General features: G+C 43.8%; 1 protein-coding gene across 2 annotated transcripts in view; it reads right to left on the bottom strand.

Moving 5' to 3' along the window:
- Positions 1–20,049, bottom strand: part of SPG11 (SPG11 vesicle trafficking associated, spatacsin) — a 639,585-nt gene that overhangs the window by 375,488 nt on the left and 244,048 nt on the right. For both annotated transcript variants that reach the window (XM_086957913.1, XM_086957912.1), the window contains exon 17: positions 6,914–7,117. In XM_086957913.1, the coding sequence (XP_086814039.1) occupies positions 6,914–7,117 (204 nt within the window). The remainder of the gene's footprint in view (positions 1–6,913; positions 7,118–20,049) is intronic.

The following is a 20,049-nucleotide window of genomic DNA, read 5'->3' on the forward strand; positions in this document are numbered from 1 at the left end:
CCCAAAATTGAAGGGGAGTGTTGCATTGAATTATAATCGTTTCTTGCAATTGATTTGTTCACATTATTAATATGTGCAATAGTATATGCAGTAGAGATTGAGCACTTCAGCACTTTATTGCTAATTTTGTTTTAATGCTTTAACAAACTTTCTTTCAATATGAATAGATTTAACTACATCATTATGATTGTACATGTTTGTTTCACTCATATATTCGTGAGCACTATGCTTTAATTGTCTTTCTTGTTTTATCTTGCCATTGGTTTTGTTCGTAATTTTTAATTCTATGCTTGTTGTATATCACTATCCACCCGTGCGTCCTGTTTCTTTAGGCACATGGGCTTTTATCTTCCATAAAATGCTCTGCCTACTTCGGACGCATCATGTGACCAAGCTCCGTCCGCGGAGCGAAACGAGTCAGGAAGGGCGCTTGCTCTGACACTTTTAGAATAAACTTTTGCACTGCTGACACTTTCACTGGGGTAATGGCGTTTATGATTTAAAACTGAATTGATTGTGGAGAAGAGGTATGCGCCCGTAGTGAGAAGCGGTCGGGATTCCTTTGAGATATATATATATATATATATATATATATATATATATATATATGAGAGCACAAGTTCCCTCTCTCCAGATCTGCGTACGCGGTCAAAGCCTCCACGCCATCCACAGGAAGGAAATACGGACCACCAAATCAGCAAGTAAATCTTGTTTTATTTCAGTTCACAAAGCCAATTTCAGCGACGCGTTTCGAGCACAAGTGCCCTTGTTCACGCTGCAGTGAAAGAATAAAGCAATCACAAGCCTTTTTTAAATGCAGTGCACCAAGTGTGTTACCGCCCCCTGGTGGTAACCTCCCGTGTCACGTGGATGATAACAGTGAAGACAGACTATCGCTGCAACATAGATATATCGGGTGCACACTTATGCAAACTAGTCATAGGTTAAATCCAAGATTATACAAACGAGGTATTGAAATAAAAATAATAGATTACTGGTTGAATCCATGATACCTCTTAAATGGTCACTGTTTGTACAAACATGCAATGATAACGGTCAGCTAAACTTTTCACTACCTTAACAACATGAACAACAGACTGTATACTAATCAGTATTTCTAATACAGTGATTAAAATCTAAAATGTTCAGGAACATGTAAACCAATGACTTCGGTGTGCAAAATTTAGCAATATTATAAATGCAGCAAATAGACCTTAATAAAGTGCAAATGTGAAAAAAGTGCAACAATAGTGATTGCGGCGAAAAAAGTCTATAAAAGTGCAATATTAGCCGCATTGTAACCGGACTAAAGATGCCTTATGTACATATATTCCAAAATTCAGAGCCCTGAATAAAAACGATGATGAATATATTTCGGCTATCAAAGTCATGAATGGTAAAAGATGGTATCAAAAATGCAGTATCAAAAAGGTGTTAAAAAACGGGTATATGTAAATATAAAGATTTACATAAATTCATATATTTACAAAAAGAGTAGACAGATCACTTCATCATCAATACATAGGTAGATTACGCTGATGTGCAAATATAGAACCATAAAGTGCTTATAAAGTGCAAAGTCCAAAAACTATCTTAATTACACAGGATCCAATATTTTCAGAAATGCAACACGACTAAGATGGAAAAAACCATATGTTCAAAATACACACATAGGGAACCTAACTTGTGTAAATGTATAGGGCTGCAGATAAGGGAACTCAAAGATATGAAATGAGCACATTCATCTTGATATCACAAATAGGGAACCTACCTTGAGATATCTATACTAGTGCATCCGTAGCCGACAAAAAGACAGAGAAAAATGGTAATGCACAAGGAGCGATGACATTGCTATGTGCCTATCTTAAAAAGAGGAAAATTATTCTAGGAAATGGTGCATCTCTTCAATGTTGTTAAGCCCATTTGGCCAGCGGCTGTCGAGCTCTAGAATAAATCTTGATTCCAACTTTCTCAATAGCAATTCTCTATTGCCACCTTTCCTAGACAGGGGTACAGATCCGATCACAAAATAGGTGAGGCAAGACAAATCTCTCTTGTGGATTAGATCGAAATGCCTGGCGACCGGATAAGCCGGGTCATTATGGAGTATGGCTCGTAGGTGCTGTAATATACGCATATGTACCTGGAGTTTGGTACTGCCTACGTACCTAAGTCCGCAGGCACATACCAAAACGTACACAGCATAATCGGTTTTGCAGGAGTAATTGCCCAATATAGGTTTATCTACAGAGCTAAATGGAGTCGTGTAATGGGTGGTAGACATGCCAAATTTGCATGCCCGACAGCTGGAGCATTTAAAGAACCCCCTAGATGGTCGTAACCAAGCTGCTTTAGTTTTTAGTTAAGGTGCAGCGGTATCCAAATAGCTACCCATAGTTTTTGCTCTCCTAAAGGTCACCTGAGGAGCTGAGGGTAACACTGAATTAAGGACATGATCACTAAGAACAATCGGCCAATTCTTGTTAAGAATGGCCTTAATTTTCTTTTCCTCCCTACTGAAGGTAGTGATCATGCGAGGACCAGAATCTAGGGGCTCACTAATGGTAGGGTTCTCAATATCCGAATTGCTCACTGGAAACAGGCTCTCTCTTGTCCGAGATAGGGATTTTTTATAGGCTTTTTTCAGTACGGCCTCAGAATACCCCCTAGCTTTAAGGCGGGAATTAAGATCTTTTAGGCATTGCTCATAATCAGAAGTAGAGCTGCATATTCTTTTAAGCCTTAACATCTCACCATAAGGGATGCCTGTGATGGTGTGTCTTGGGTGCATGCTGGTATGTAGTGCTGGCATGTAGTGTGGCATTTCCAGCGGTCTTTTTTCTGTGTGAAGTAGTGTTGACTTTGTTATTTTTTATGTACACTTCTACATCAAGAAATTGAATTCTCTCTTTTTCTATATGAGCAGTGAAATTGAGGTTGAGGTCATTCTGGTTGATATTATCGATAAATTCAATTGCCTCAGCCTTAGTGCCACGCCAGGCAATGAAAATGTCGTCAATATAACGCAAAAAACTAATAACACGATTGTTCATCCATGCTTTGTGGCGCGTCATGAGGACCTGCTCCTCCCACCAGCCTACGTGTAAACACGCATAGCTGGGAGAGAAGCAGGCCCCCATTGCCACACCCCTAAGCTGCCGAAAAATTTCCTTGCCAAATGAAAAGAAATTATGATGGAGACACCTATCCATCAAGCTGAAGATGACCTTATTATGTTCATATAGTTTGATGGAGCGCTTGGATAGAAAATGTTTTACAGCCAAGAGTCCCTGTTCATGGTTTATACTGGTGTAAAGCGCTTCCACATCAAGAGAAATAAGCCACATGTCCGAATTCCATACAATGTTCTCAACTTTGCTGATGAAATCACTGGTGTCTCTTACAAAGCTGGGTAATTCCTTAACAAAGTCTTGGAGAAAGAAATCGATGTATTCTCCCACTTTTTCCCCTACGCTTCCAATGGCTGATACTATAGGTCTGCCAGGCACGGGTGTAACAGCTTTATGGATTTTTGGTATTAGGTACAAAGAGGGTAATACTGGGAAGTTGATGCACATAAATTTAAATTCTTCAGACGAGATGAGGCCCTCTCGCTTCCATTGGCCTATCATTTTGTGCAGTTTATTTTTAGCACTTTCATAATCTTTATGCAAACTTTTTACATAACAGCTGGAATCATCAAGTTGTCGCTTGGCCTCCATAATGTAGTCCGCTTTAGGCCAAATTACCAGGTTACCCCCCTTGTCCGATTTTTTGACGACTATTTCATGGTTGTTGCTCAATTTTTTCATTAATGCATCAAACGCTTTTTTTCTGTGTATTTCCTTTTTACGAAATTTGTTGTTAGATCTTATATACAATTTTTTCACATCATTAACAACGCAGTCATGGAACACATCCACAGCGTCTCTAGGCATCATAGGGATGTATTTGGACTTACTGCGGAATGGACTTAACCCAGCTCCAGTTTGTTCAATGGATATTTTACGCAATCGGTTTTGTGTAGCTATATCTGGATCTATTTCTGTTGGATCCGCATTAGCTGCCAAGTCATTGGCATCCAGGAAAGTGTGCGTGTCCGCTGCGCTTAAGAGGGCAATTTCGTCAGTACTGGTCACAGAATTAACTATGTTTGCTTCGCCTGTTGTTTTGGTGGGTTTAGAAGCAAAATGTTTTTTTAACTTAAGTTTTCGTATGAAACAGAATAAATCCACCCTGGCCATTGCATAGTTGAAACTCTGTATGGGTGAGAAATTTAAGCCAAGGGAAAGTAATTGTTCCTCTGCTTTGCTTAAAATGATGTTAGATAGGTTTACGATAGTATTGTCCACTATCTGCGTTTCACCCAGGGTTTCTTTTTCTTTTTCTGCGGTTGCCCTCCGGCGTAGTTTCCACTTGCGATTCCTTGCTTTCCGGCGCTGGTTTCGCTTTTGTCTGCTTGTGGTTTGGGCTGCCATGATCGCAGAGTCTGCAACCTCTCCTCCACTACGAAATCCATCTCTTGCTGTAGATTTAGTTTCGCAAGTCCTTGTAAGTTTAAATCTGACGTGGAGGAGCACGTGGATGAGGCGTCACTACTATAATCACTCTGTAGTGGTGTGGAGTTATTGCTGTCATCATTAGGCATAGAGGTTGCGATATTGCCAGAGCTGGTTTGTTGAGTGGGAGCAGGTAAGGCGCTATTGCTAGGATTTTCCTTGGAGTTTCTATTAGAATATGCCTGTCGTTTGGCGTTGTTATATTTCCTGGAAAATGTGAAGATGCGGCCTTGGCTGTAATCATCCGCATCCCGCGCAAATCTGGAGGCCTTTCGCTCTTTTATCTTTACTTCGTGCTTGCGTAGACGCTCAGTCATTTTTTCAGTGAGCTTTTGGACTTCCTGTTGGTCTGGGTGAGCATTCATTTCTAATTCTAAAACTTTTATTTGATCCAAAAGTTTAAGACGATCGCTTGCGGCATATTTAATTAGTATGCATACCAAGTTCATCGAAGCCGCTAGGTTGCTCTCCCCCATTCCAGTAACATGGCCGGGTATATATGTATTAGGATGGTTTTCCATCAATTTTGGCTCTTTGCTCCAACTCATGGTTTTCTAGCGAGAGTCATGGTCAGTTAAAATGGCAATTGTCTTTGAACTTTTTGATGTGCTGCTTGATATTCTGCATTTAATACTAGCTAGACTGAAAGACTTTCGAGGTAATGCGTTTAATTTTTAAAAGTGCTGCAATTAGTGCGAAATTAAGAAATGAAGTCTATTTTGAACAGGTGGATTTCTATTTCCTATAAGCCTTTAGGCAAGGGATTCACAAAGAACTGAGACTTCTGTGCAAGTTGTAAGGATCGTCATGAGAACCTCTTCGTCTGACTCAATAGACTAGCCAGGTAAATAATGATCAAACATGGCCATCAAGACTCTTGGTCCAATATTGTAGATGGCTCTATTAGCAATACAAATCAAACTAACAATCTCCACATTCACTGGCAACCTGCAGAGCTGTATCAAAACAGGCTATATGTTTTGCCTTCAGTGAGTGCCTGTTCTAAAATAGGGAAGGGGCCTTAGTATAAAATAAAGGTAGGTCAGAATTTAGCCTACTGCAAGGCAAGTAATGTGTGGACCACAGTGGATGTTTGTCTTAAAGGGCTACCACCCAGTTCTGGTTGCCATTCGCCTGAATTAATTTACATACGCCCACCCATGAATGAAGAAAGACGAAGTGGAGGACATTAACAAAAGAGTTCCAACCATCCAAAATAGAATTCACATATGATCTGCAGAATAAAAGAATCACATTAATCTTTGGGCCACACATTAGCGGAAGCTACTGCTAATACAGTTTCTTCACTTTTATAAACCCAGTAGGCTTCTCTGGCACTAACGTACAATCTTGGCATTTTTCAACATTCAGTATTTTATTAACTTTTGCTGTTGTCTGTCTGGTCCCTGTACATTAAGAGTTTTGTATACTTTCAACAGGTTCCAGTAGCTTACTGTCTGGGGTTTCATCACTGTATTTAACTGTTTGCAATTGTAATATAATTTGCGCTGCTATGCCTACTTTGTCTTCAAAGAAGACTTATGTTTGACTCACTTATAAATAAGAGGGCATTACGGTCATTGAAGATCTTTCTGATTCACAAAATCCTACAAACCAGAAGAAGACATACAGGGAGAGGCACTTCCTTGTGCAGATGAAGTATATTTGAGGATCTTGCAGCAAATGGACACACATAATGCGAGGAGCTTTAAATACACAGTAAGTGTGAAGATAGGTTGAAGTATATGGACAAATAGAGGAGTTTATGGCACTCTGTCAGGCAGTGCGAAGAGCTGGCTTGTGCATAAAAACATGTCCAGGGGCTTGGTCTGCCAATGAAAGGAGACTGAAAGTTAAAACAGAGCATGGGGACTCTGCCACAGATGGCTTTACTCTATGGCATGCTCAAACATGCCATCAGATACAGGTGCACACAACTAGAGGCAATTCTGCATACACTGTGCACAGGGTGTCAGCTGTTCACTTAGTGAATGACCAGCACTAAAAGGAGTAAATAAATAAAATTAAAAGTACATCGGTTTATAGCCACTGTACCTTTACCCAGCCTCTGCCATTAGTCTCCTAAGCAAGACCATTACTTGACACTACAAGACTCAGAAAAGGAACTAGGTAGAGAAATACAGTGTGCATTGGGCAAGGGTAGAGCAACAGAGTAGCAGTACAGTCCTGGTAGATGAGTGCTGTGAGGACAACCCTATCATTCAAATAAAAAGGAGTTGGGGTCAATGTATGCAATACAGGAGGCGGTGATTGTGAACAACTCCCATCAGAGGTTGTCCAGGTAAACGGGCCTGTACCATATTCAAGGTGAAGTAAGTGCAGAGGACCCTCACCTGTAGTAGTCCAGGTATGTGTACAGGAGGTAAGGCAGGGTGTTCTGGATGCAATACAAAATGAATTGAGTGTGGAAATCCTGTCCTTCCTGCGTGCTGTACTGCGGCACTGGGTGAGGCTCCTGCATAGGTCCCCCACTGCTGGCAAGTCGCTGAAGTAGGAGATCAAGGTCCCGGAGTTCCGAATCTACAAAGATCCTGTTCCTGTTAAGGGAAAATATACTGAAATTAGCCTTCAACAATTAGCAAAGTCCTTCCATCTAGTTAGCTATTATTCACAGAACATATAGGGTTTCACCAATTGCTTTTATGTTTATTGAATTGTCCTACTCTAACACACCCATCAGTCTAATTTCAGAGACTCTATGTTGATTCAAAGATGTTTTATTGAATCAGGTACTTCTCACCTTGTTTTATGTCTCAAGTTTAGTCAGTGTCCTGCAACATAACACCCTATTGTGCTCTTCCAGTGTTCTTGTGTCGACAATCCTAGTATTATTTGAATTTTAGTGCAATATTAAATTTGACCCCGACTATAACCAGCAGCCAAATTAGTGCTCGATAACTTGGGAGATATGTGGGGTCTACTGTGTTCAATCCACTAATGTTTCTGCATTTTATATATTGTGTAGCATGCATAGTTCACACCGACTTGTAGCATCCTAGGTAAAGGCCCGGTGCTCTTACAATAGCATCTCCTTTTGTCTCCTACAGGAATGGTGCTAGTTTTTGTAATGGCCCGATACAAAGTTACAATTCTCTGTCACTTGATTTGAATGGTGTTCTAAATATAGCGATGACTTAATGTTCAAGCCCGGTGATGGGCTTGTGAAGGAGGAATGTGTTATCAGAAATATATTTACACTAGACTACATAAAGGCCGGGATACTCAGAGAGAGATTAAGCATAAACAACTGTCCTCCTTCACCTGACAGGTAGGACTGACCTAGAGAGATACCAGTCATGGCACCAACAATCTAAGAAGGGTAGTAAAGTGGTACAAATATGTTGATCACTCACTTATCTAAAGTCATGTTCTAAAGTTAAATAAACCTAAACATGATGTTTTACAAGTAAGATTGATGGCAATCAGCAAAGTGAGGACGCTTCCACCAAAGCCCAAATGTGTCAGCATAACAAAGAATCAGGAGAGGAGTCACTGGATCCAGGAGCACTCCTAATTCTGAACAAAGGATGGTTACTTCATCTCAGAGATTTCCCTGGACTAAAGGAAGGGAGAGTAAAAAATGGGAAAAACTGGGTATGATAAAAGCGGAGGATACCAGGTGTGTACAAACTTGCAAGGAGGGAACAGAATTTTTGCAAGTGATCTGAGGTCTGGTGTCTGCAACTCAACAAGGATAGCATTCAGTTTGTGAGACACAGAAAAGGGAGTAGCAGGTTTGTAAACTCACAGAGATGACGCTGTGTCTGAAAGAAGTACAATCTGCAATGGTAGCTCAAAGTGAGGGTTAAATCACTTATAGGCTTGATTAAGCTGTGCATCTGTTTGCAGCCCCATGTACAGCACTGCTCTGGAAGACTGTACATCTCGAAAGAGGTGGGAAAAGCCAGAGAGCAATCCAGCGTTGGGGGTGGAAAGTTTGGAGCAATGTAGTTCGGATGTAACTTCACAACTAGCACTCACAGTAAGGTACCTGATCAAGATGCACAGTAGATAATGTGGGGAAGAACAGAGAGGCTGAAAATGCAGTCTTAAAATGATATACACCACAGCATTGGCGAGAACTCATTCATTTTCAGCCAAGCATATCCAAAATAGGACCAGTGTGGGTTTATCCCTGGCCGCAACACTGCGATGAACTTGCGGTGCCTGAATCATATCCTCCACGAGGTACGTGGGAGGGAAGATCCCCATATACTGGTGTCAATTGACCTGGCTAAGGCCTTTGACATGGTCAACTGGGGGTATCTACTGGAGATGCTCCAGATGGTAGGGCTGGAGCCTGTGTTCTGTAATTGGATCCGAGTGCACTATGGGGCACCCCGGGCTAGAGTTCGGCTTGGTTCGGCCCGCTCTGAGAGTGGTCCTTGGGGAGGGGCACTCGTCAGGGGTGCCCCCTGTCACCGCTCCTATTTGCCCTGGCAATAGAACCCTTGGCTGTCTCCATTCGAACTGAGATGGAGCAATGGGGTGATTAAGGTGGGCGATACCGTGAACGTGATCTCCCTCTATGCGGATGACGCTCTGTTCTATTTGACGTCCCCGAGCGTCTCGCTTCCCGCTTTGATGCGGATACTGGACCGCTTCGGCGCCGCCTCCGGGCTGCGCATTAACCCTGGAAAGTCCCTGATTTTCCCACTGGCGGGATGTGCTGCCGATCCAAGCATGAACCTCCCGTGCCTGGGGCTGAGATGGGAGCTAGAGACATTACGCTATCTGGGCATTCAGGTGGCCTCGACGGACGAACAACTGATGGCCCGCAACGCTGAACGGGTGCTCCAGTCCCTGCACCAGTCTGTGTCCTTCTGGAATACGCTTCCTCTCTCCCTTATGGGGCGGTTAGCGGTTGCTAAGATGGTGATGCTGCCTAGAATGTTATATGTCCTGCAAAATACCCTATGCCCTCTTCCCCCGCAAATATTTTGCACGCTTAACTCGCTGCTCACATCTCTACTCTGGGCGGGCGGGCGCAGCAGAGTTGCTCTGCGCACTGTGGTCCGGAGTTGGGAGGAGGGAGGCCTAGAGGCCCCGAGGTTTTACCTCTATTACTATGCGGCACAGCTCCTGCCAGCCGCGAGGTCGTTCGCAGATACAGATAACTGGGAGCTGCAGCTACTGATGGGCAGAGCAAACAAGAAGGCTTTACGAGAGGCTTTGATGCAGGGAAGGGGAGCAGACGAGGCCTTGCCCTATGTGGTGCGTCACACAGCGGGAGTCTGACAGCGATTTGTGGAGAAGGTATTCCGGCGGGCCCCCTTCCATAGGGATCTGACGGTGTGGCCCCGGTGCTCCGGATGGAGGAGAATGTGTCCTTCCGGGAATGGCGGGACGGCGGATGTGAGACTCTGGCAGACCTCTATCCGGATGACTCCTTTGTGACTTTTGAGCGTGCCACGGAGTCCTTTGACTTGAGCAGGGGACAATACCTCCACCACAGGGGACTCCAAGAGGTGGCAAAGACGACATGGCCTCAGTTCCCGGAGGCGCCTCCACAGACTCACACCCTCGACATCCTCCTATCGTGTGGTAGAGGAAAGCGGCTGATCCGCGCCGTTCTGGGCGGCCTGGGAGGCAGACCTGGGGATGGCTCTGGAGCCAGGACAGCGCAAGCGTATTGGGCTCCTGACCCGGAAAGTCTTGTGTAATGCACAGTTCAAGTTGATCCACTTTAATTTTGTCCATCACACCTATATGACCCCGGTCTCCCTGAATCGCATCTCTGCGGATAGGCGGGACAACTGCCCTAGGTGTGGGGAGGAGTGAGCTGGATTCTTCCATTTGGCTTGGGAGTGCCCGCAGGTCGGTAGCTTTTGGAACGAGGTGGTGGACCATATTGGCCGCGCTACAAGCCTCCGGATTGCCCTAGATCCGCTCCATTGTCTCTTGGCCCTGGTACCCAAGCCCAAAAAGAGGAATTTGTCCTACAAGTTTCTACAGTTGTTATTGGTGTTGGCAAGGCGGCGCGTGGCTATAACTTGGATGGGGCAGAGAGCTCCCGAGGTATCCCTCTGGCTTAGGGATGTTTAGAGAGTGGTCCCTAGCTGAGGAGACGCATATGCAGCGCACGCGCCACGATGAAAAACATCAGGAAGACCTATTTGCTTGGAGGATGATGTGTGCAGAGGGGTTGTCGTATGATGACTCAGATGCCGCTAGTGCCGAATTGTTCACCCCTGGGGGGTCTGGATCCGAAGAGGATGGGGAGGGAGACTAGGTGGAGGGCCCTGTCCCGGAGTAGTGACCTGCTGGGCGCGCACTAATGTTCCCTATCATATATACCTTGTCTTGATTCCCTGAGGATTGCTTCTAAATGTGATGTCTGCACCTTATCGGTCCTTGAATGGATAACCTAACTTTTGCACGTACTTTATTATTGATGCCACGTACAGGGGGGTTTGTTTGTTGTTCTATATTAGACTGTGTTTCTATTGAAAAATATATCTATCCGGAAAGATAGGAGCGGGGTTCCATGGAAGACGTAGGAGAGGACATATATGAAAATCAGCGGTTACCAATGATGTATGCGTACTGTTTACAAACGACTATGATTATTTTGTGGCATGTACCGACTTTACACCGCCCGGCCTCCGGGATGTGGGCCCACGTGGCTGTGTATTGTCCTGAATGTTACATGTGGCTAATTTCACCTCTGTGTTTCTGAGAGGTTATGCTGGATTGTGTCTTCTATGTTTTCCGCAATAAACATTTAAAAAAAAAAAAAAAGCATATCCAAAATACATTTCAACATGAAGGAGAAGTGAAACAGAACACTTCTTCACTCAACAGCCAATCAAAGGCAAGGAAAAACTCAGGAGGGAACAAGAAAATTGAATCAATGTTGTACTTTACTATTCATATAGACTCCCACAATGGCAGAGAAGCAGGAATGACTACCTACTAATCTAGCTCTATACAACCACCAACCCGTAGAGCCACTGACTCACTACAGACCTATTATAAACAGGGACTGGAAAGTATAGCTTCAAGTAGAAATCCTGCAGTTCGGGGTACTAACTTTCAATGAGGATGAAATGCTGACCCCTCCCAAACACAAACTCCCAAGTCTCCCCAATATTAGCAAAGAGAATACACAGTGAATACCTCCACCATATTAATTTAAGAAGACAGGCCCCAAGCAGTAACATGGCAACCCAGTACTAAAAGTAGTATTCACACAGAAAATTGTAGTACACCACACTCAATTGAAGCATAAAAGGCCCAACCATACTGAAGGCTGAAGAGTGGAAACCCCATAGTCATGCTATAGTACTATAGGATTACGCAGTATACAAACGATTCTTGGCAAACACATCAGTTACTGACACAAGTGTTTTACTCAGTATTCCTTTCTTACTCTCTCAAGAAAGACATGTTGGCTTTACATGTTCCATATTTTAAAGACCTAGTACAGGCTATAAACCCAAACAGTCTCTTCCTCAATAGAAGTGTGGGAGAGGATTCTAGCCAGATGATGCCAAAACAACTTCATATGCAGAACCTATTCCTCAGGGAGCATGTGAGGGTCCTGCTCACAAGGATAAGAGGCAACGTAACCCCCAGGAAGTTACACACTAACACTGTTGGGGACCAAACTAGTATTGTGAAGTCACTAGAACCCTAGTTAATTTAATGACACTACCCACCACTCTTTAAATGGTGCTCCTACCTCCCTCAATGATCAGTCAAACATGTCAAGCTCACTTCCTGCCTCTAATTCTCCTCAGCTGCTGATGTTGGTTTACCAAACTCCAGAACCAGAGTGGTAATTCCTGACAGTCAACAAGTGATTAATTTCTAAAGAGTTCAGATCCTGGGAAATCCTTGCCCTCTGATTACTGGCTTGGCCATGTGGGGCCTCAGTTGGTCCACCAAAGGCCAGACGGCTCCTCAGACTACATTGCACAAAATATACTTTGCCAGAAGCTGCTCAACATTTTCCAAACCCCTACTGTCAGTATCAAAATAGATACATTCTAATTGGCACATTTCCCATTCAAACATTGAGCTACCTCTGGCAGTTTGCCCAGTGTGAAACCATGTACACTCCTCTTGCTCTCTGATAAATCATCCAGTTAATTCTATCAGGCAAATCAAATTCACATACAGCATCACATCAGGTTTCACATCCTTTCATAAAACAGTTCAGTTCTATTGTGAGAGAGCACATTTATGTCTGTGGGGTCCATTTTTCTTAAGATATCACCCCTGGGAAACTTGGTGAATCTCTAAGCTTGGCTGCCTAACCCCATTCTGCTCACAAAAGTACAAGTGGTTGCCTACAAACAAAAACAGTTTGTTATCAAAGAGCAAACTTACTTTCACACAAAAACACCTTTGCAGACAACAGTCAAAATGTAGTACGGTCTACAAAGGTCAGTTTACAAAAGCATTCACTGTGACTGACCCAGACGTAAGCATGAGTCAAAGAGAACATGGTAAATAATTAAGGACTAAATAATATCCACAGCCCAGCCATTCTTGTGTGTCTAGTGCAGAAGGCTATAGAACAGGAAGGGAAGGGAATAGTTTGTTAGTCAAAGGGGGGATATGACTGAAGCAAGTCTAGCAGCGAGGATTTTTGAGAATAATTTACTGTCCGTATTAATAAGCGAGATCGGACGAAATGAAGCTGGGTCCAAAACTTGCTTGTCTTTCTTTTGAATCAAAATGATAGTTGTCAAATGCCAGGAATCAGGAGTAATCCCAAGCTGAGCTTTCCTAAATGTTGTCAGGAGATCTTCACGAAATTGCAACACTGAAGGCAAGATGGCGCCTGAGTGAGAGGACGCTGCAACATCGCTCTCATGGGTCTCTGTGCTCCGCCCTAGAGTTTAGTAGTGTGCCCTCCTACTTACTGTGGTTCTCGCAACGGCGGGAAGCGTGGTGAGCCCTCCACGATGCGATGAGGTCTGGTGAGGTCCCGGCTGCTTAAGAGGGAAGTGAGAGAGAAAAAATTTTCGGGCATCGGCTTTTCTGCACCTGGATTTGGTTCGGCTAAGTGAATCTTGCATCCTGCTGCTGCTGCGTTGGTGACGGAGCCCTGCTGGGGAAAAAAACCTGTATCGGCATATCTTGAACAGACCTGCAGGCCTGCAGACCCGGTGTGCGGCAGAGTGCAGAGCGTTTACCTGGTGTTTACCTGGTGTCTCAACTCGGAGGTGACGGAGGTAATGGAGGCAGGAGTCAAGCGTACTGGTTCGAGACAGGACTGAGAATCGAGGTGAGGCGGCGTGGAGGGGCACTCATTGCGCTATAGCGTTCGCTGCCGAGGCTTGCTGGTATCCGACCTCGCTGATATCATTGTTTCTCTGTTGCTGAAGACACGGGCAGTAGAGGCATTAGAGACATTATTGCGGATGGTGTTGGCGCGAGACACGAGCGTCCTGTTGTCTATCCACAGCACTCTACAGTATGTTTTCAAATAGTTAAACCGGCCGCAGGTTTGTTTCGTTTGGAGCGTCAGCAGGAGCGGTGGTATTCGCTCCTCACTCACTCACTACTCTTCGTTTGTCCGGTGCAGAAGCCCTGAGCTCTCACCTCTCTGCTGAGCGGGGGGAAACAGTCATCACTCATCTGGAGCCAGCTGGTGAGATTACATAAAAACATTTTTTTTTTTAAACCAAATCGTGTATCTTTCTACAGTAGCTGCTGCTCAGCCTCAGCCTTAGCCTGGCCAGGATAAACGGGGTGAAATAAGCCTGCACTCAACACCTTGAATTGAACTGAATGGACTGAACTGAATTAATTGAAATGAACTGAAGAGAGTGGGCAGTCTGACAGTCGGACAGTCTGATAAATCAAGATACAAACAAGTATTGCGTCTGAGGGGACTAGGGGAAATCTAATACTTTCCCAAGCTGCCTGCAATGAGAGTTGGGTTAGCAAAGAATAAAAATTTGTTTGGACAGTTGAAGCAGCAGCCAAAGCAGAGATTGAAATTAAAAATCCAATCCACAAACGAACATATACAGTCTACCTTTGGCCTTACTAGGTATCAATTGGCGAAAGCAGCAATTCAAATCGAGTTTGGAGGCCATCACATCACAAATGTGATAAACTGCATATACAATTTACCTTGCGAGTACAGAGCACAACTAAGGTCACGGTTCCCTGTCCAAGCGAAGCTGCATAAGGGAGTGCGAGGTTCGCAGAAAGCGATAAAGAGCAAGGTTCAAGGAGAAGCGGTTACCACAGTCTCATCGCTTAGTAGCCCATCGCTCTGTATTGAAATCTTTGGACCAGGCAAAACATTTAACAGAAGATTAGCTATGGAAGACCTGGTTAATGGAGCTGGAGTTGCAGCTGGAGTATCAGTTTCACTGTCAGTGTCGAGTTTGCAGAAGGAGCCAATAAAGCACAGTGAGATCAACCTGGAAATAAAACTAGAGAATAAGCTGGAGCTATCAAGTGATTTAAGCAACTCAACGATACCCTCTAGGAGTATAGAGGGTGATGCTTACACACCTGAAATTGAAATCGAAAATGCTGTTGACTCCTCTAAATTGATGGATAAAAACACAGATAAACGACCAGAGACAAAGGGACCAGAAACTCGGGGAGCCAAGGCAAAGGAAACTAAAAATAAATTACGAGAAGAAGGGAAAGGGAGAGAGAAAGATAAAGACAAAGATAAATCAAAACGGAGAGGTTTAGAAAAAGAAAAAGAAAAAGACCAAGATAAAGAGAGACAAAGACAAAGACAAAGCAAAGATAAAGAAATGGAAACAGAAAATGAAAAAATCATAGAAAGAAATAAAAAATGCCTTGGTGAAAAAGAGAAAGTTCAACGAAAAGATAAAGAGAACGAGAAATGCATCGAAGTCATTGATGATGTGGAGTTAATGGCAAAAAAAAACAAGCGACTTCAAACTATTAAGAATCTGAAAGCAAACGCTAAAGCTATCGAACAAGCCAATATACTACAGCCTAGTATAGCCAGTATCTTCAACCCTATACCCAAGGAAGGGGCGAAAAAAGTCTCAAAACATCTAGCATCGGATGAACCATCTAAGAATAAGGAGAATAGGATGATACATTCAGAACCAGACCTTGAAACATTAACAAAGTTTCTTTTAAAGCAATCTGGTTATAATGAGCCTCCCAGTTCCTTACGCAATCCATCTATTGCGAAATTGAGACAATCTGAAGCGGAAAATCCATCTGAGGGATCGGATGCAGATATATACGAGACTGGTCTATCTACAACAAGTGAGATTAGCGATGATATTATCAATCCAGCTCGAGGTTCAACATCCGAAGGTACAGACTCCTTAGACGCCAAGAAATCCAGCGTTTCAGATCAAGGTAATACCCCGCGGGGGAAAAACCGGGAGATCTTCACGAATCTCTGCCCGAAATGTGGAATAGAATTCTAGAGGGATAAGATCAGGCCCAGCTGCTTTGCCTTTAGCCAGGGAGTTTAGCACGGTTTCCACCTCGTCCCACCCTATGGGAGCGGCCAAGAAGGAGTTCTGAAAGTCAGAGATTTTACATGTATTGAGGTCGGCCACAAAGGTATCGAATTCCTGCTCTATTTAAGGTCGCTGATTTCCTCAGTGTACAAAGACTGATAAAATTCCGAAAAGACATTTAGTACCCTTTGAGGAGTATCATAGACCTGGCCCGAGTATCTTGAATCCGAACAATACGATTACCCAAGCACCGCTGCTGGAGTCGCTTGGCAAGGACCCTGCCTGACCTTTCACCAAACTCAAACATTGTTGACCGATATTGTAAATATTTGGCAGCAAGGTCCTGGCCAAGGAACTCCAGGAGAGATGACTTCATGCAAGCAACACGCAATTGAATGGGATCTATGTCGTCACCATCCTTAATCGCACTCGTGAGCTGGATCTCTGCACGGCGTAGTTCGTCAATACGCTCATTAATCTGTGTTTGGACTGACTTCTGACGGTGGAATGAAACAATTTTGGTCTCGCCGTGAATTGCGGCCTTAAATGAATCCCACAGAACATCACTGGAAACTGAACCTCTATTAATATCCAAAAATTCAGTTATCCAAGACCTCATATGATCTATGTACATATCATCCAATAGTAATTTTCACTCAAACGTCCATGATCTTGGTGTTCTTACTATCCCTTTTAAAGTACAACTGATAGTTAATAAATTATGATCTGAAATTATTCTGAGCATAATCGAAATTAAAGTGGTATCAGCAATTTGATCTGACAAAAAAAAATTATCTAAGTGAACCATTTTTCTATGGGGGGCTAAAAAATAAGTTGAACCATCAACATATTTCCAGTGATGAAACCAAAGGTCTACTATTGAATGCTCCTGTACCAAAGCTTGCAAGGCTCTGAAAACATTGGGTTTTAGACCCGCATATTTCTGGCCTTCAACCAAATTAAAGCTAGCAGGCAAATTAATATTAAAGTCCCCGCAAAGGCACACCGGGTGTAGCAATAAGGCCAACTCTTCATTTAAGAAATCCAAGACTGAGGGGTCATCAGAGTTTGAGCTATAAACAGTACATACCGTGAAGGAACTGCCATTAATCGAGAGCTCAGCGAGTGCCCATCTCCCTGCAGTATCCTGTTTAGATCTTACACATGTGCCCAATCCACATTTTACCTAGGAAGGCTGGCCGAGTGAGCTGGTCTCAGCAATCACTCCTCTGCATGAGCCGCCAACCTTGATTTATTCAGCGCGGGAGGCAGTGAATCTATTTGGGACATACCTTCGTGCTCAAGTCCTTTTCCGAAAAGATGCTCCGTCGGCTTCACATCTGTCAGAATTCGTTGCCGATCTGGGTGATCACAACGCGGTGCTTCTCCAGTTTCAGCGCGTCAGTTACCCGTCAGTGTTTTCAGCTGTACCAACGTTTCCAGCGCTGCTACGGCGGAGCTACAATGCCACCAAAAAAAACAAAATCTCCAGAAAAATCCCCCAAGGGCTGCGGGCAAATCGGTAACATCGTCTGCAGTGGCTTCACTATCTCCACAAACAGAGCTCTTAAAAAATCCCAGGCTGACGCTATCGGTAAGCCTTTGAAGAATGCAAAGGCTCTCCCTCCTTTGATGCCAGCGATGTTTAAAACTCGCGGAGGCTCTGCAGCTAAAAATCATCAGACTCCGGCTCCACTCAACTCTGCAGGCACCCCCACAGGCGCCCCCATAGCTCCGTTGTTGGACACTGTAGCTCTTGCTACCGGTAAGACAAATTCTACCCCAATTGTATCTTCTTTGGTAATTACCCCCAAGAACATTGCTGGGGGTGGCCCTACTGGCGTTTTGACTCAGGCAGAGGAAGAGGGGGTGCCTGTAAGCTCCGGGGGACAGGCGGCATTTTCTGACTCTATTTTGTTTCCTAGCTTGGTTCCTAGCTACAGCCCTGCGGGATTGTGGGAGATGTAGTCCCGGCTGCTCCAAATAATGTTCCTGATGGAGAAATAGATAATTATTTCTCTCTTTCTGAGCACACAGGGTCTTCTGCTGACGAAAATGGACTGGATAAAGATTGGTCGGATGAGGAAGGCAGTGAGTTGGGTGACTGGCATACAAATGATGTTTTGAACAGCATGGGACTTTCTACAGTTCGTAAGTTACCCCATGATGCTGGTAATAGTTTAAATTCTGGACCTCTTGCCTGGGACTATTCATTCTCTGCTCATCCTGGCTTACAAGATAACCCTTCTTTCCCAGTCTCAAATGTTCAGGATCCTAACTCTAATCTCCCTCCAGGTGAGATGACATTGGGCATTTTATTTTCAAGCAATAATGGCTCATCGGGAGGAGGCACGGCAGGAGATCACTCGTGCACAGGGGTCTTGTCGCAGAATACAAAATTCTTTGCGCAGAGTGATGAAGACGTTTGCGGAGATTGCAACCAGGATTACAGAGGCGGAATCCAGGATCTCTACCCTTGAAGACGATGTAGTTTCCAAAAAATCAACAATTGACTCAATTCGGTCCCAGAGGCTTGACATTCAAACGAAACTTGTGGATATGGAAAACCGGGCACGGCATAATAATTTAAGGATCTTGGGGGTGCCCGAGGGCACGGAAGGGTCGGACACCCAGCAATTTGTAGTGGGTCTATTTTCAGAGGCATTCCCGGAAGTGAAGGAATGGATTTGCAGTTAGAGATCCAGCGTGCCCATCGCTTTCCTTTTAAACTTAAACCACGATCAGGCCAAACCATTAACAGACCCCGCGCTATTTTAATTTGTTTTCAAAATTTTCTAGCCAGAGAAAGTGTTTATGATCTGGCCAGGCCAGATAAACAAAGATCAGGGAAGGGCTGCCAATTTTTTGTCAGGCCTGACTTCTGTTCGGCCAAGGTTGAACTAAGGTGGCAGCTCCGTCAGGTTATTGCCCCCTTTCAGTCAAAGGGGGCGCAGGTTTTTTTGCTCTTCCCCTGCAAACTTAAGATCATTCATCAAGACCAGACCAGATTCTTTGAGTCCGAAAACAAAAGTGTTTTTCTTTTTGGTGGTAACTCTGAGGAGGGTTTTATTCACACCAGCTTCTCTATCACTTGGACTTCGGTCCTGTTGCCTAGATTGGGAGGTGGGGGAGTGAGGGGGTGGAGCATAGGTGGCAGAGGTGGGGGGGTTGCTGGGGGTTGGGGGAGGGGTGGGGGCGCATTTAAAAAATCAGCTTTTAAAAAATTATTTTTTGTTATGGCAATCATGCATTAAAACAGCAGTTTACTTCATTTGTGATGTTTAAGTATATTCACTTTAATGGCGTCAGTTAAATTGCATATAGCCTCATGGAATGTCTGCGGTTTGAATAATGGCAAGAAACGGGCTTTGCTTCCTCGAATCATTCAGGGTCTCCGGTTGGAGGTGTGTTGTGTATTTGCAAGAGACACATGTACCCTGGAACAATTGAAGTTGATTGAATATTCCTGGTTTTGATTTAGTGGTATGTTCTTAACAGACTTCCATGATAAGAGGGGTAGCTATTTTGCTTTTAAAATTTCTATATATTGTATATATTGTTTTATTTTTTAAGTAAAAAATGGGACTCAATGTGGACTGTTTTTATACTGCTAAATAATTTTGAAATAATATATGGCATTCCTGAAGAAAGGTGAAGATGCAACATGGAAATATATATATATATCTCTGGAAGAAGTACTGTGGCCTCTCGCATGTAGGAAAGACTATTCATTGCTTATGGTAATCAATGGAGATCTCCTGAAGGAGGAAGAAAAACGGAATATGGCCCAAAGAAATTACCAATGTCTGAGATTATGTCAAGCATTCCACCCATCATCCATTCCACCCTCAATTACTACTATTTTTTAGAAATGTTCTAGTAGAGTCTCTGGTTAATTAATGGCTTGACTATGGCAAGATTCTGTATCTAGTAATATCCAACAAACTGACTGAGGGACCAGCAAAAAATAGTGCAGCCCAATTAATGACTGGGCTCAGAAAGACTGACTATATATCCTGTGCTGGGAAAAACCTGGATTC

Source organism: Lissotriton vulgaris, chromosome 2_1, assembly GCF_964263255.1.
Source record: "Lissotriton vulgaris chromosome 2_1, aLisVul1.2, whole genome shotgun sequence".
NCBI classification, from domain to species: Eukaryota; Metazoa; Chordata; class Amphibia; order Caudata; family Salamandridae; genus Lissotriton; species Lissotriton vulgaris.